The sequence below is a fragment of the Anolis carolinensis genome, chromosome 5 (genome assembly GCF_035594765.1).
Source record: "Anolis carolinensis isolate JA03-04 chromosome 5, rAnoCar3.1.pri, whole genome shotgun sequence".
Lineage (NCBI taxonomy): Eukaryota > Metazoa > Chordata > Lepidosauria > Squamata > Dactyloidae > Anolis > Anolis carolinensis.
This window is the reverse complement of record NC_085845.1, coordinates 171,364,237-171,381,582: the sequence shown is the minus strand read 5'-3', so window position 1 is coordinate 171,381,582 and position 17,346 is coordinate 171,364,237. Positions and strand designations below refer to the sequence as shown.

The 17,346-nt window shown below is 38.3% G+C and overlaps 1 protein-coding gene across 5 annotated transcripts in view; it reads left to right on the top strand.

The window, feature by feature from the left end:
- Positions 1-17,346, top strand: part of cacna1i (calcium voltage-gated channel subunit alpha1 I) — a 372,048-nt gene that overhangs the window by 238,299 nt on the left and 116,403 nt on the right. For all 5 annotated transcript variants that reach the window (XM_062982915.1, XM_062982912.1, XM_062982914.1 and 2 more), the window contains exons 6-7: positions 14,361-14,520; positions 15,999-16,314. In XM_062982915.1, coding sequence (XP_062838985.1) covers positions 14,361-14,520; positions 15,999-16,314 — 476 coding nt within the window. The remainder of the gene's footprint in view (positions 1-14,360; positions 14,521-15,998; positions 16,315-17,346) is intronic.

Genomic DNA, 17,346 nt, shown 5'->3' with positions numbered 1-17,346 from the left:
ACCCTTGTGCTGACTGAACTGCTGACCTGAAGGTTGGTGGTTCGAATCTGCGAGACGAAGTGAGTTCCCATCTGTCAGCACTAGCTTCCCATGTGGAAACATGAAAGAAGCCTCCCACAGGATGGTAACACATCCGGGCATCCCCTGGGCAATGTCTTTGTAGATAGCCGTTTCTCTCACACCAGAAGCAACTTGCAGTATTTTCTCAATTCGCTTCTGACACGATAAAGAGGTAGCACAATTGAACCATTTTGCCAGTCTGTGGTCCTAATATCTTATTTTCATACATCCTCACAACTCCACCTTCCTTTTAATATTAAAACAAAAAGGGCAAATATATGTGTAAAAGAAATAGTTTGAGAATAGCAGGTGGGAGAGACACTAAGGGAGGATAATTCCACCACCTGATACCATGATACTATCAGCATTCTGGTACAAAAGTGGAAGGAAGTCAGTACACCAAGGTAGAAGATGGAAAACATAGCAGGATTTTGAGATATAGATGGAAGATTCACATGGTGGAGAGGTGGAATTGGTAGCAGGATGCACACAGCATTGTGTGACAGGGACCGTTTTATTTTTATAGCAACCCAAACTGAAGATTAGGAAGAAATTGAGTACTTAATTGTACTTTGTAGGCAAATTACAATTTGTCTGCCTTGTGTGATAAAGTCCTTTGTCTGACAAGTAGTAGAGTACTCCATTTGGATTTCTTGACTCTAGTTGTGACATCCACTCTGGTTGCACACTCAACCAATTAATCTCAAATGAAGAAAATGCTATAGCTACCAGGGAAATCTCTATACTGTGATTTGGGAAGGAGTGGTGGGTCAGATACCAATCTTATGGGAAAAAGACACAGAAACAGAATCAAACAAGAACTCCAGCAAAATAATGCATCAGATTATGTGATTGTCCCCTATGGAAATAACAACACAGGCCCACATTTAGCTATATATTTAGAAGTAGTTGGGCATATTTGTGGAATACTCTTATCAGCAAATAGCACATTGTAGAGCCAATATATTATAGGATCTGTGAAGCAATGTCATGGATTAGATTAACTGTATAAAATGCTTAGAATTGTCTTACAATTCTAAATGTGAGTAATATTACCAATGTTAGCAATGCTACATTATTGTTGATTGCCATTATAATTATAATTCATGTACCAGATCTATCAGTCATGTTAAGTTTCATCTGCAAATTTCCTCAAGCTCCAGGAAGGTGTGTGTTTGCTATTATTAGCCTTTGTGTTCTAGGTGGGGGTGACAGAGATCCAGTGAGTCACAAAGCTAGAAATAGCATCACCCCCTCCCGATGCTCAACTCAGTCCTGAACTCACTAAAGTAATACAATAAAATTGATGTGAAACATCTAGACCTCTGGTTGGTCAGGGGCAAAGGTGATTTTCAGCATTTACACCTGCCAATCTTTTATGGAATAATATGTTGCCTGGTGCCTAATAAATCCCTTGACAGATTATTACCTCTTCAAGTACTGAAGAAAGCTGACGAATTTTCTGATACATTTAACAGGATTTGTGGCCCTCATTTTGCTGGAGGGTATATAGAAAAATTATGTTATACTGCATAGGCCTATTACCCTATGGCAGCTTCCCACAAGTTGGTTGTAGTCCCAAGGACAACTGGTTGAGGACGATCAAATACCTTTTCAAATATTAACCAAAGGAGGAGCATTTCCCCTATAACATGGACTCTTGCATGGTTTCTTCTTTAACATGTTTTCCAAAAATACTGAGAAAAGAACAGGAAAAGAAAACAACCAAAACTGGAGAAGAGGTGTTGCTAGAGATCATGGACAGAGAATGACGGGGGGGCAGGGGGGGGGAGAGAGAGAGAAGCAAAAGGGATTTCAGAAACATTTCCCCAGTTCTTAGGGGTTTTCTTTCTTTTCTTTTCTTTTTTTTTGTGTATAGAAATAATTACTCAAGTCTATCTTTAACATTAAGCACTAGCCCTTTTATTTTGAAGTTAAAAAGAGCCAATTGGGTTAGGAGAAGTGATAACACAACAAACAGTTAATGGCCATGCTCTCCTCCTTTTTCTTGATATCCAAGCAGAGACTGAGAAATAATAGGAAGAGGGATTCCCCAGACTTTACCCTCCCACAATGGTACCTCCTTTGGTTTACTTTTGGAGCAGAAAGGAAAGCATACCAACAAGAGAAAATAATGCACCTATCACTTTCTAGGTCCTCCAGAGTGATTGTAATGTATGCTTCAGCCAAAAGCCCAAGATATATGTTCATTTCAGATATGAAAAATAGGATTCCAAATTATGCAAAAATTGGATTTCTGGAAGGATGCTGGAATGGATCCTGATCTTAGTACAAGAGTCTACTACAGTGGATTTTTCATGTGCTTGTTTTGTTCTGAAAGGTAAACCCTTAAACTATTAACAATAGAACTTCAAATTTTAACACCATGAGAGAAGGATGCTCTCAATTCTAAGTTAACCAGGGGCTTGCAGATACCTTCAAACACTCAGCTTAATCTAAATGACACTGAAATCACTGGAAAGATTTCAGATTTACTTTGTAAAGCTTGATTCTTGCTGAATATCATTTATCTTAATATGTGGGAATAATCAACAAAGAATCAATCTTCTGGTATGTGTGACTGTCTTCAAAATGATATCTTCAATAAAATTTAGATTTATTTCAAGAAAGGGCAAGAGAATTGGGAATGCAAAATTGTAGCATTTTAATGTTTTATTATTACTATTATATTCAACTCTAAAAGAATGTTTGATTTTTAAAAATCAAGGGAAGCAATTAATATTGTAATAGTCCATAAAATAATGCTGAGACAAGACAGGAAGGAAGAGAGTTAAGCCTTTGTGAATGTAGCAAAAAGGTGATGGAGAATTTTTCAAAGACGAGTGTAAAAGGTACTAGTAATTTTCTTTGACTGTACAATAGTGCCTCTGTATTTCCACACGCTCTTGAGTTTGAAAGACTTCCTATTCAGCTCAATTATGCATTTGCAAGATACATTATGGGAAAAGAAAGATGAATCAGTTGGGACAAATTCCATCAGTGGAAGACTGCACTTGAAATCATTGTGCTAATTGTAGGAGCAAATGAGGAAGGAAAAATTGAGAGGTCTTATTACTTTGAATGTCAGAATTAGAAATGGCAATAGAAAGATATTGACTTTGCCCAAGGAAATCTGTTAGTTTAGTAGTTTCAATCATGATTAAATCTGGCAGACTATATTCTCTTTCACCAGCTTTGTTGGACCAATGAATACACAAGACTTTGATTTGCTTTTTCCCAATAGACAAGCAGAACACCTGAGCCATCCTTAGCTGTGTTTGCTCACAATCATAAACAGAAGAATAGCAAGAATCCAAGCTCTGGACTTAGAAACAACAGGAAACCTTTTCTCTTATCACTGTAGCACATTTTACAGATGTTATAGTTACTGGAATCTCTATTTCTGCATCACTATACTGATTAAGGATTCTAGCGTCTTCACTGGAATTTGGAAGAAGGTAACATAGGTCATAAGCAACAACAACGTGAACTGGCACTTCTTTTTATACTTCTTCGTATTCTACATGTACTTGACTTTGAAACAGCCTGGGCCATGGATATGAGAATATGACTTGTTTCGTAAAGCTGAAAATAAGGGGCCCATTAAAAGAGTTTAGGAGTGGAACTATATTTGCAAGGTGATGATTACAGGTTATAACCTAGACTCTCCTTTTTCTCATGTGCTTGCTAGATTTCCACTTTTCCAAGTGTTAATGTATCCTGGTTGTTTTACCCAAGATGGTTTCAGCTGTGGCAGCCAAGTTAATCGAGATTGACAGGAACGACCTTGAGAGAGACATGAATTCTAAGAAGTTGGCAGAAGCTTGTCAAAAAGAGCCCTGAGGCTCTACCAAAGCAAAACAGTAGGTTTTGTCCAGCTCTAAAGAAAACTTCAGACACTTTCCCCAATTCTTTTATTTGACTTAGATGCTGCTGAGAAGTTGCTTCTCTTGATCCCTTCTGTCCTCTTCTGTTGTTAGAGGGGCATGGTTCCTGTTAGAGTTGCCATGTCTTAGACCTAAAATATCCTCACTGCATCTCTCAGCAGCCTTTGATACCATTGACCACAGTATCCTTCTGAGACGCCTCGCAGGGATGGGTCTAGGAAGTATTGTTTTGCAGTGGTTCCATTCATTCCTGGAGGGTTGGTCCCAGATGGTGTCACTGGGGGACACTTCTCGGCCCCACAACCATTGACTTGTGGGGTCCCGCAGGGTTCTGTATTGTCCCCCATGTTGTTTAATATTTACATGAAGCCACTGGGAGAGATCATCAGGAGTTTCGGAGTGCGGTGTCATCTCTATGCAGATGATGTCCAACTCTGTCACTCCTTCCCACCTGTCACTAAGGAGGCTGTCCAGGTCCTGAACCAGTGCTTGGCCACTGTGTCGGACTGGATGAGGGCCAACAAATTGAAACTGAATCCAGACAAGACAGAGGTCCTCCTGGTCAGTCAGAAGGCCGAACAGGGTATAGAGTTACAGCCTGTGCTGGATGGGGGTCACACTCCCCCTGAAGGTGCAGGTTCGCAGTCTGGGGGTGACTCTAGACTCATCATTGAGCCTGGAGTCCGAGGTCTCGGCAGTGGCTAGGGGAGCCTTCACACAGTTAAAACTCGTGCGCCAGCTGCGCCCATACCCTGAGAAGCCGGACTTGGCCACGGTGGTCCAGCTCTTGTTACGTCCTGATTAGACTACTGCAATGCACTCTACGTGGGGCTGCCTTTGAAGACTGTTCAGAAGCTTCAACTAGTCCAACGGGACTCAGCCAGGTTGATAACCGGAGCGGCGTACAGGGAGAGTACTACTCCTCTGCTACGCCAGCTCCACTGGCTACCAATTAGCTACAGAGCACAATTCAAAGTGCTGGCTTTAGCCTATAAAGCTCTAAAAGGTTCTGGCCCAGCTTACCTGTCCAAACGTGTCTCCCGCTACAACCCACCTCGTAATTTAAGATCTTCAGGTGAGGCCCTGCACTCGGTACTGCCAGCCTCACAGGTGCAGCTGGCAGGGACGAGAGACAGGGCCTTTTCAGTAGAGGCTCCCCGCCTATGGAATGCCCTCCCAAGTGAAGTCAGGCAGGCTCCCTCCCCCTTATCTTTCCGTAGAAGAGTTAAGACCTGGTTGTGGAACCAGGCCTTTGAACAATAATAGCAGCATCAATTACTACTATGTGTTTTAGAACTCAATGACAGACCCAGTTTTTTAGACTCGAAATGCACCAATTGTATATTTATATGTGTATTTTTATGAATGCCTAACGTAATTTAATTTTAATTGATTTGAAATGTACTGTATTATTTTTATATATGTGCTTTTATTGTAAGCCGCCCTGAACCCCCTATTGGGTGAGAAGGGCGGGATACAAATACTGTGATAAATAAATATATAAATAAATAAATTCTGTTTCCCAAGCAAGTGATGCTCCTTCTAGGAGTAGTGCTAGCTGATGGTTTCTCTATCAGTAGGATAATGGATCTACTCTATATTACATCCATGACTTTTGAGGACCTATCCAAGGTTTTGAACCCATCCTCCAATGCAAATTCAGCACTTTGGTCAGCCCCTTCAATATCTGGAGTGAAATCTAACTCGCTGCCCCACTAACACAGAAGCCACCAGCCTACACCCACACAGTCTTTCAGTGTTCAGCTGTGATAAAGTGTTAGATTTAGCAGAATCTTGCAAAAATTGTGTCTTCTGGGGGACATCTGGCAGCTTCAAACTTCTGCTAGATCTTCTCAACAAACATAGCCTGTCCACAAGGATTATGAACAAATGCAATATTTTCTCCTAGAAGCCACACCTGGTTAACATGCATATTTAAGTCAACGTACTTTTCTTCACTATGAAGAGCAAACCTTTTCATATTTGGAGTCTGCTTTATGTGCCTAACACTGCTTTCTGAGTGTTCTGCTCCCTTCTCTTTGGACAGCTCAGTCCCTCCTCTTTTAATGTGGAGTGGCTGTTCTTACCCCCAAAGACTGCCTTAGAAAAGGTCATTGTCCCTTTCATATTGGCTGCTCCTTGCTGTGAGCCAGTGTGGCTTCTGCTTTGGCAATGGAAAAGAATACAGGGAGGAGGGAAGGATGGAGACTTCCAAACAACGGCTTGTAAGGAGGAGAGTCAGAAGAGAATAACAAGGGAAGCATGCACACTGAGAAGATGTTAAGAATAAAAGAGCAAATGGGGAGAGATGCTGACAGTTAAAAATATGTGAAGGCTACGGAAGCAGTTGGAGAAGAACACAGCAAAGAATCCGTTTTCCAAGCTTTTTCAGAAATCATTATTCAAGAAACCCCTGTTGGGTTCCAAGTTGAATTGTTCACCTTCTTAATCTTGCACAGTGTCTTCCACACTTCAAACTAGTATATATCTATGAGTAAAATGTGATTATTTCTTCAATGTAAGAGTAGCCGAGACATAAAATGGTAGGAGAGCCAAGGTAGGAGAATAGAACTGTCTAGAGTCTCTCTGAAGTTACATTTTCTCTACAGAATGCTACAGAAGCCTGCCTCTTAGTGAATGAAGATGGTAGTAAAGACAAAATCATTTTAAAATCCTTTAGGGTCTCTTTGGTATCTTTGCCTTATGCTTCATGGTCTTATGACTATGGGAGAGCCAAATACACAGAGTCTTTCACTCTCTTTAATATAGGTGGGCTCTATATGTTTTACATACTGATACAGTAGAGTCTCACTTATCCAACATAAACGGGCCGGCAGAATGTTGGATAAGCGAATATGTTGGATAATAAGGAGGCATTAAGGAAAAGCCTATTAAACATCAAATTAGGTTATGATTTTACAAATTAAGCACCATGTTATACAACAAATTTGACAGAAAAAGTAGTTCAATATGCAGTAATGCTATGTAGTAATTACTGTATTTACGAATTTAGCACCAAAATATCATGATGTATTGAAAACATTGACTACAAAAATGTATTGGACAATCCAGAACGTTGGATAAGCGAGTTTTGGATAAGTGAGATTCTACTGTATCATCTTTTCCTTTGGAGAAAGCAATGCACCTGTATGTTAATCACTGTGTGGCACATACTTCTGTAAGAAAGGAAATGAATGTAATCACACTGTGAGACAAATTATAGAATTTTTCAGAGGAACAGCAGACAAAATTAATGATGTAGCCTTGACATCTGCCCAAGACCTTTAGGCTACCTGTGATGTTTCGATTGTTCCACTGGCTCTTTATAATGAGCACCAGCTGATCAAGAGTCAGGACCTCTTGTATTTCATATAAATGGCAACACTATGTGCACAGTAATGGACTGTTATAACAAGAACTGAAATTGCCTTCTGAATTACCAGTGGAGTGAAATCAGATGCTTGGATCTTCCTTAGTCCTCACCTGTGGATGTTTTTGAGGTAATGAATACATGTGTTTGTGCCTTTGTGATATAATTGTTGGGTCAACTGTTCCACAGGTGAGGCTTCCTGGCAGGTGTCTCAAAAGAGTTGAGGGGAGAGGTTTACCTTTTCTAGATTTTGAAGGTGTTCTTACATTAATTCCTGGAAGTTAATTGGTTGACTATATTATCAGGAGAAGGGCCATCATTATAAAAAGCTTGGGAAGAGCCAATCTGGATACCTCATGCAAATTCTCTTAGCTGAATGGAGCAAGGGGATTTTTTAAAAAGCAATGGAAATGTTTTATAAATCATTGGAGCTCTCCAATGACATAGTTCTGGAGAGGAAAATCTCAGAGACAAGGCAGGTTGTTTGGGACCATATTAAAAAGTATTGTTAACTGGAAACGTCTTTGGGAATTAATGTGAGAGAGCAAATTGTCACAGCTGATTTGTGTGTTTTCTTTTCTAATTTGTTCAAGATTTGTTTTGTATGAACGTAGCAAAAACCGAGCCGTAGCTTGTCAGCACAATCCACTTTCTTTAGTGTCAAACTGGAAAATGACATAGTAGGGAAAGTACATCTCTTCACACTGTACAGTGCAACCCCAATAGCCATGAGAGATCCTTTCCCAGACTTCATGTGAGTACATAAAACCAAGGATAATAGTGAATCTTGTTGAAATGATGGACTTCCATCCATAGAATCATGCTGGATGACCTAGAAAATATCTAGAGAGGTTATATTTTATTAGAAGTGGATCAATGAAACCACAGGTACCGATCCTGTATTGTATGAATTGTATGTGGCATTCATATTCCACCAAGGAGAAATCACTGGAAATATGAATTGTAAAAGTTATACAAAAGAGTTTTGCATCCCCGTTACTTTGGGAATATGGACACGAGAGTTTCAAGCATGAAGTGCCCTAATGTGTGTTTCCAAGGGAATAAGGATACATTTATCCCTTTTATAGTCTCAGGAAACACCAGAGGAATTGAGCTGTTGAGTAAACCGCAAAAAGGTCATTCTTGCACATTTGGGAGAAGAATAATTATAGCTTCAGATTACATTTAATGTTAATAATGGGAATATTATTTTAAAGATATATGCACCACCAAGTGCAGATAAAAGGTTTCAAGAAAAATTTCTGGAGATCATTTCCAATTTTACAGTTCATTTAGTCCAATCTTGTCATGAACAATGAAATCATTCTTGAAAGATGACCATCCAACCCCTATTTAAAAAACTTGGATGGTTGTCTCTCTGGAGTGTTTTAGCTGTATGTTGTCCCTGTGGGAACAACAGGAGTAAAGGTTGAAAAGAAGGCAATAAAAGTTCAGTTCTTTGTTGCAGCCAATTAAGTTGCTTTCCTAGAGATCTATACAGTGTCACTAATTTTGTGACTTCACAAATAGCATGAATTCTTTGCTTTACAAGGACTGAGAAATGGGTCTGGTATCACTTTCCCAAATTTGTGACAATTCCAATACTATAGTTCTTAACTTTTGAGAATACAATGATTCCATTTGAGAGTTTGACAAAAGGTATGGACCCCCTTCCAAAAATACATTTAAAACCTAATTTTCTTAAAAATATCAGAAAAGAACTTGAATGGGAGAAAGCACATAGTTCATAGTACAGGTTAAGATCTCTTCACCATATCATAGGGATGTTTAAGACTTGTTGTATTCAGGCTTTTAAAGATATTAGTAAAAGCTCCTTTTAATAACTAGAAGCTAAGCTTTCCAGAATTCTGATACATATTATTTGGGTTTTTGATGAGCAAAAGAATATTTTGGAGCAGTATAATTGTTGGTAGTTGTGTGTATTTTTTCTGTATCTTTTAATAGAAGCTCACTACCTGTTTTCTCATTATGTGTGCTTAAAGGGATCTCATCAATACACAATATATTATTAACCATTATCATCATCAACAACAACCTATGAATAATGAAGCCTTTCTTGCAAGCGTACTCATTTAGCTTGCATAATAACATCTCCATGCCTTTGCTTTTTCATAGTTGTGATGAATTGTGACATTCTGAACATTATGGTTTAAAAATAGATTTGTAGCACCCAGATACATATTTTTGGAAAAAAAACTTGTTTCTGCATAATTGTGAAAGTGTACTACAATGCATTATCTTTCTACACTTATTTAGCAGGGCACCCCAAATCTCAAATCCCATGCATTTGGTATTCTCATGCTTTATTGGAAATTGTTGATTTTTAACATTTCATAAAAAGTCTATTTTTCCAAGCCTACCTAGGGAGGTTCAAGGACAGAAGGAGGCGATCTGAGAAACTAACAGAATCTACAACTAATCTCATATACTTGTTTGCACTTGCATGTATATGAAAGTTGGGAGTGAGTTATGGTACTTACCATGTCCCCTAGGCATAATGCCCAGATTCTCCTAGTGAATAATTGATATTCCAGAAGCAATTGTTGCCTGACACCATATTTTGATAGTCAGGGGAATGAGCTTTTTAATTGCCCCCAAGGGTTGAATTTAAGATTAGAAGTTGCTATCTAATGATTAAATTTAAATCATTTCTCCCCAGAGTGCATTCAAATCTACACGCCCACAAATATTGAGTATGAGTAACTTGATGTCTGAGAAACAATTCAGTTGCTGGCTGATTCTGCTAGTATTTTGAATTGAGCCCAGGAGTTGAGTATAATGTGGAGACTGAATATTCAGTCAACTGTTCGTCCTTTGAGAATATTACAAGATTGAAATTTCGATTTCATATGAATACATTCATCCTTTCCAAAAACAGAGCACAGAATTGCATATTAATATCTTTATATTAACAGCATTCCCAACATGGGTAAATAGCTAATAGCTAAAAACTGAAATACAGTTCCTGATCTAAGTAGACTATCCCTATTAAACCAATGATGCTATTGGCTTGTATTCTGTTCTGTATCATTGAGTTAGTTCTAGTTTGGACTAATAATTGTACTGAGGCTTAAAACCAAAGTCATTGTAAAAAAGAGTTCTAAAGGCAAGGAATATCACGGTAAGACCCAAAGAACAAATACATTGAAAACATATATGACAATAAATTTAATGTATAGTAGTGGCATATACCATGTAGCTAAAGAACTACTCGAATCTGAAACAAGTAAAAATTAATGATTATGAACAAAATATATTGATAACAAAAAAAAAAACCCATAATAGATCATTCACACATTGAATGTAGCTGGAACGATAAATAAAAATGTAACAATCCTGGATGAATAGTACATGTAAGTTTCACAACATATAATTTATGTAGGATTAATGTAGAACATGTCCAAATATAAAAATACAAAGTGCATAAACCATCCTGGGTGATGATAAACAATCCAAAATAGAACTGATATAACCACTCCATAAAATATGCAGTTATTTCGAGAATCCAAGAAATTCTACACACTATCCAAGAAATAAACTTGAGATATGTGACTCATGTAACTGTCTTAATAGTGTGTATTAGAGCTAGTACCTCAATTTTCTTCTTGTAAAGAGTAACCAATAATAACAGTTATAGAGGGGTTTTTTTATCACACAATTGTAAAGAAAAAGATGAAAAATGTACATACTATTTATTTACTGTGTTTTTACTCATTGTAATATGTTTTTATTTGTTGTACTTTGTTTATTGCTTCAGGCCTTTGTCCTGTGTTAGCCACCCCGGGTCCCTGCGGGGAGACGGTGGCGGGATAGAAAAAAAAGTTATTATTATTATTATACTATAAATCTGGGACTTTTCTATATTTATGTGCAAGAAGGATTAATGTCTATAATTTCCTTTCCATTGTGGGAGAAAATAAATATTTCTGTGTGTTTTTCACTTGGTACTTAATATCTGAAACTACTTTAGGAAATAATTCTGTACAAAAATACATATTGTTTTTGTATTTGTGTAAAAAATAATCATTTGTTTTGTGTGCAAAAAAGAGGAGCTGTGTAAAAATTATGTACAATTTTAAATCAAATTTAGCACTTCATAAAAAGTGTTTTTGTGGAAGAAACAATGTGACTTTTGTTCCGAAAAATATATTTCTGTACAGAATTGTTTCTTCAAACATTTTGGGATATGGAAATACTACAAAATTCTTTCTTTTGTGTTATTCTTCCTTTCCCAATTTTGTGGGGAAATTAATAAAATAATTTACAACAACAACAATAAAAAGAAAATAAAACTTTTCAGATAAGAAATTAAATGTGTACAAATGGAAATGTTATTTTAGACTGGGCATATGATGTACTTTTATTGAAAGTGAATTCCTGAGTAAGCACCTCTTGATGACTGCTGAATTTTATTCATGATATTTTAATCCAGAAATTTTTACATGAGCAATCCTTTTTGTTGCAACTTTCCATTGAAAATTTGCTCATGAAAACATTGAAAGAAGTTGTTGCACAATACATTAAACATTCTGTATCACCCCAACGATGTTTCAGAAATTAGCTTTACTAACAGGACAAGCCTGTGTTAATACACAAGCATGTCCCACTACATCCAAAGGGACATACATCCAGGTACAGTAATTAGGTAGAAGGCCTGACTATAAATTTCCCCATTAAACTGTCCCATGTGAAACTTCTTGCAGATTTCCTACGTCAGCTCTTCTCAAAATAGCAGCAGAATTACATAGTATCGCTTCTTGTTGGCATTTTGAGAGGGACTTCAGAAGATGTGGAGGGATCCCAGAATAGTGCAGGATTCTCGTAGAGTAGTGTATTCTGCATATTTCTGCACATTTGGGGGGGGGGGGGGATTCTGTATTGTTTAAGGTAAAAATTGCCCAAAATCACCATGCCATTTTTCTCTTTTGAAAAACGAGATTCTGGAGGATGTTTTGAGATATGGCTAGAAAAGACCCAAAGTGCATGCACAATGCACCCTCCTGTTGTACACATTTGTGTAGCTTCTAGCAATGTGTATGTTTTCTGCATTAATGAAATTATTTGTGCGAATTCCTTCAACATTCTAACCATTGACATTTTAAAATTTGGGATTTGTATTCCTCCAAAAATGCTGTGTAGCCTCACATACATTAGATTTCTGTGGTGAAGAGCATTTCCTCTTGGAATGAGTCTTACAAGGTCACTTTTATCAAAGCTTTCCAATCCAATTATTCTGGCTATCCCACCAGTAATGTATACATATAAGTTATTCTACAGAAGTGGTTGGACATTTCGATCTAATATGGAAGTTCACATGCAGATGATGTCTTTGAAAGCAGGGTTTCACATATAGTGCCATTGTGCAGGTGGTGCCATTCCCTATGTGTTTATTATGCATTGCAATTGTACACTTCACATGTGTTTAAACACCCAATTGCATGGTGTGGCAATTTATTAATGCATAATTGTAATGAACTACTGTTGATGTAAAGTTCTATTTTGGCGGACCTCAACCAACCTTAGCTCTTGCTTTCTAATGTGGTTGGCTTATAGATGGCCAAATGCCACCAGTGACAAGTTTGGAAAATACCTATGGTATTTTTTCTTCATCATTAGTTGGCGAAATAGCTAAATTTGTAGAAACTTATAGAAATGTGTTGAAATAGCTAAACTTCCATTTCCATCTAGCACACTGTAGTAAATGATTTCAAATCAATTTTATTCTGTTAAGTGAAAATCAAGTTCTGTGAGTTAAATGCTGGTAATTAATTGCATACACAACTGCCATTAGAGTTATGTGAGCAGTTTTAGACATGTATTCATTTTGGACATCTCTTCGATTTTCCCAGATCTTAAAGAAAGGAGGTGGCTGGAGAGAACTATTTGTTTTCCTGGGAAATAGTGACCACAGTTTTCTTGTATGTGCAAATGCCTTAATCTTTCATTGTACCCATTTCAATCCACTCTTCAGAGCTCACAGACACCTTTATTCCTAGGTGCAGGAGTGGAACAACACAGAAAAATATGAGGAAGTGTCAAGCGTAACTTGATGTGGATAATTACTTGACGGTGGGCATAAAATGGGGATTAACTGGTGCCTCAAGGGATTGCTACTGAAAAGTAATCTTATCTTTCTCTCTCCCTTCCCCTTCCCCAGCCATTTGAAGTAATGAACTAGTTATAAATAGCGAATTAGTCAATTATATCCTAGTCTACTTATGGAGTCTTGCAACTGAAATTCCCTGGACTGTGCAGAAGGGAGTCTCATTGGAGACCTGGAATCAGGTGGAGTAGACGTAGAGGGATTATATAAACAAACCTCACTTGCCTAGTTTCCAACATACCTCACAACCTCTGAGGATAGCTGCCATAGATGTGGGTGAAGTGTAAGGAGAAAATGCTTCTGGAACATGGCCATACAGCCCGGAAAACTCACAGCAACACAGCAACTCAATCCGGCCATGAAAGCCTTTGACAGCATGATTTTAGCTTTGTTTAAAAATTCAGTTTTCACATTATTCCACTGGTTTCATTTGAATGTGATTGTTTCTTTGAATTCTTATTTTTTAAAATTAAGAAAATTTATGATAATGGCATATCATTCCAGAGCTTGAGTTCCTTATGTTCACAAAAGGTGAGTTTTGGGAAGTGCCTCACTGGTCTTGTGCATTACAAGAGGAGGTATTATTTATTTATTTATTTACAGCATTTATATTCCGCCCTTCTCACCCCGACGGGGACTCAGGGCGGATCACATTACACATATAGTAGACCATAGCAAACCAAGGCTGGATTCATAATTAGCTTATGTGTGTGTTATTACAAATGTGTTGTAAAGCTACACACCTTCAAAGAATTTTTAACTCTGGTTGTCTTCATTTTTTTTTCATCCTAGACTACTTCTTGTAATGTCTCCTACCTTTTCTCACTCCTTTAATTTTTTCCTCCTCCATCACCACTCCTGCTTCTACCTTGTGATCTCTCCTTAATTCCTTTTTTTTTGGCACTTTCCTTTCTTCCAGGCATGCGTATCTTGGTGAATCTGCTCTTGGACACTCTGCCCATGCTGGGAAATGTTCTGCTTCTCTGTTTCTTCGTCTTCTTCATCTTTGGCATCATCGGAGTACAGTTATGGGCTGGTCTACTGAGAAACCGCTGTTTCATGGAGGAAAATCTGACCATGTGAGTGACAAGGAACTGATTCTTTCATTTTGCTTCCTGCTTGTAAAGCTTCCTCCTTCTATTTCCTTTATGTGGTACTGACCTAGAACAAGTATCTTCATTTTCATGCTTTCTTTTCCACCAAAAGCCACTTTATTATTGTGAACAATAATGAAAACTATTGCCTACTTCTGGAAAAGACCTGGGGAAACATGACACCCACTCTGTAGCATTGTATATACAGGCAGACCCCCAAAACTTCAGAATCCATACCTACAGTTTCATTTCCTTGCATCCAGGAATTTGCTAGGTCCCCTGGATGATCCTATGGCTTCACCTGGAAGATGTAATACTTAATAGCCTTACTCTTATGCCAGTGTAAGAAGTGGCCACATGAGAAAAAAGACTTTAGGTGCTGTTGTTCTGGATGAAGAACTGTTTATTGAAGTAATAAGCTGCTCAGAGCCAGAAGATTTTCCCCGCCTATTCTTACCACCCTTGTATGATCCTAGAAAAATCAAAACTGCTAGAATGGTGGCCACTTCTTATTCATTCAGTTTAATTTTTAACCCATCTTGATTTCCCTGGGTATAGTACTACAGTTTTAAATTTGGATTCAATATTATGAGAAGTAGTACTATCAGATGTTGGGAAATAAGTACAGTACACTATGTGATTCTGTATACTGGCACAGCACCAGATTACCCATTTGCTCCACAAGGCATACATCTGTTGTCTGCTTTATTTCAAACTGTGTGGAAAATATTCAGCTTGAGGGAGAAAAAATGATCAAAACTACTCTTATTTAAACCTTTTTCTCAAAATCTCTTTCCACTGAGTGTGTATGGGGTGAGATGGAAAGGATTTTGCTTGGGGTTGTGCCTCAGTTCGGATCATTTTCCAACTTCCTGCGTTACCTGATTGTGCAGAACATTTGCCCCCCAAATCAGAATTAGAAACAAAAGATCTATTCCTGAATTCATATAGAGGGGAGGAATAAAGCTGAACATGCTGACCTGTCCTCGGCCTCTCCACAGCTGTAACTCTTATATGTCTTACAGTAAGCATGAAAGTCTGAAGGGGGGGGGGGGAATTCTTCAATCACTCAACTCAATGTCACCATCAGTGCTTCCGATCACACAGACGGTACTAGATGTGTGCAACAGAAAACATGAAGGATTTATCTTCACATCTTCTAATCCTGGTCTGGAGAGCAAATACCAACCATCATTTGCTGAGTTGGTTATGACAAGTTGTGATTGCTGCTAAATGGAGAATAAGGTGGGGAGTGGGGTGCTTGTAGACCTTACTTTATAGTCCCTGAAACTAGATCTTGAACAGCCTCCTGAAAATGGTCTAATAAGCACTGCTTTTCTATCTGCTGATGTAATAGATAATTGGGAAGCTATTGTGCTCAAGCGGTTCTCCCATTTTCCACAGATGTTATCTCAAATGTTTGCAATGGCCATTTCATTAGAGTGTTCTTTCTGTCTTTTCAGACAAGGTAACATCACCCTTCCTCCCTATTATCAACCTGAGGAGGATGACGAAATGCCCTTCATCTGTTCACTATCAGGAGATAATGGCATCATGGGCTGCCATGAGATTCCCCCACTGAAGGAGCGAGGCCATGTATGCTGTTTGGACAAAGATGACTATTTCTACTACACTTCTGTCAGACAGGAGTTCAATGTCAGTGGCATGTGTGTCAACTGGAATCAATATTACAGTGAATGTCGCACAGGCAATGCCAATCCTCATAAAGGGGCCATCAACTTTGACAACATCGGCTATGCATGGATTGTTATATTTCAGGTAATTTGATTTGGAATGTCTAAAACCCGGTGCTAATTTTATACTGCAGGTTTACTTCTTCTTTACTGAAACATCAGGATATGTTCTTGCACAGATTGTGTTTCTGATGCCACAGCTGTTATGCTTGAAAGCAAGCTTTGTGGCAGGTACTGGGTCCTTAGGGCTGATTGTGAGAAAGGTAAGTGAGGGTGTTCTGATGTAGAAAACATGCTGGTCATAGACAAAGTGGAGTTCAGATATCATCAACAATAGGCTATTGGTCTTGAATACTAGTAAAGCAATGAAGATCCAGAGATCCAAAGGCAGGATAATAGTCACAGATAGGCTAGTAGTTAGGTACCAGATAAAGCAATGTGGTGAGATCTTTGCTTTTACTCCCTTGGATGGTGGCTTGGACCAAATTGAAGAAGTTAAATCGAGCCTATCAAATCCTTGTCTTGGACCGATGGACTGAATAGCTGCAGTTCCAGTTCTGCCTACCAAAGAAATAGTACTACAGCTCAGCAGAAATCTGACTGATAATTCCCCCACTGAGAATCACAGAGAGTTGTCCCATTGATGCAGAAACTAATGTGCTTTGTTTCGCCTTCCAAAACCTGTGGTTCTGGTTTCTGGTTACCTTACAAGAAAATTCTACCTTCTCTGAATTGGTGCAAGGAGGAATCCATACAAAATGGGGTTGTGTTCTTCACAAAAATGGGGTTGTGTGCATTCTCTGCTCTCCTCATCAGTTTCTTTTTACTATCTAAGACCAGACCAGAGCTTTCTCTTAGCACCTTGTGATGCAACATTGTTAAATATGTGTCTTATTATTCTTTTTGAAGTTTACTTAGATGTTTTGCTTTTGTGTTCTTTTTCATTGCATTATATAAGATCTTGTCTAGCATTCTTCTTGCATCTTTTACACCATTCTTTTGCTACTCTAAGGTGAGACCTGACAAAGAGAAAATGAAAAGAACAGATTCAATTACACTTGAACAACCCAAGCACATAAAGCAGCCTTTTGACCTGGAACACTCTCTGTTGAAACTG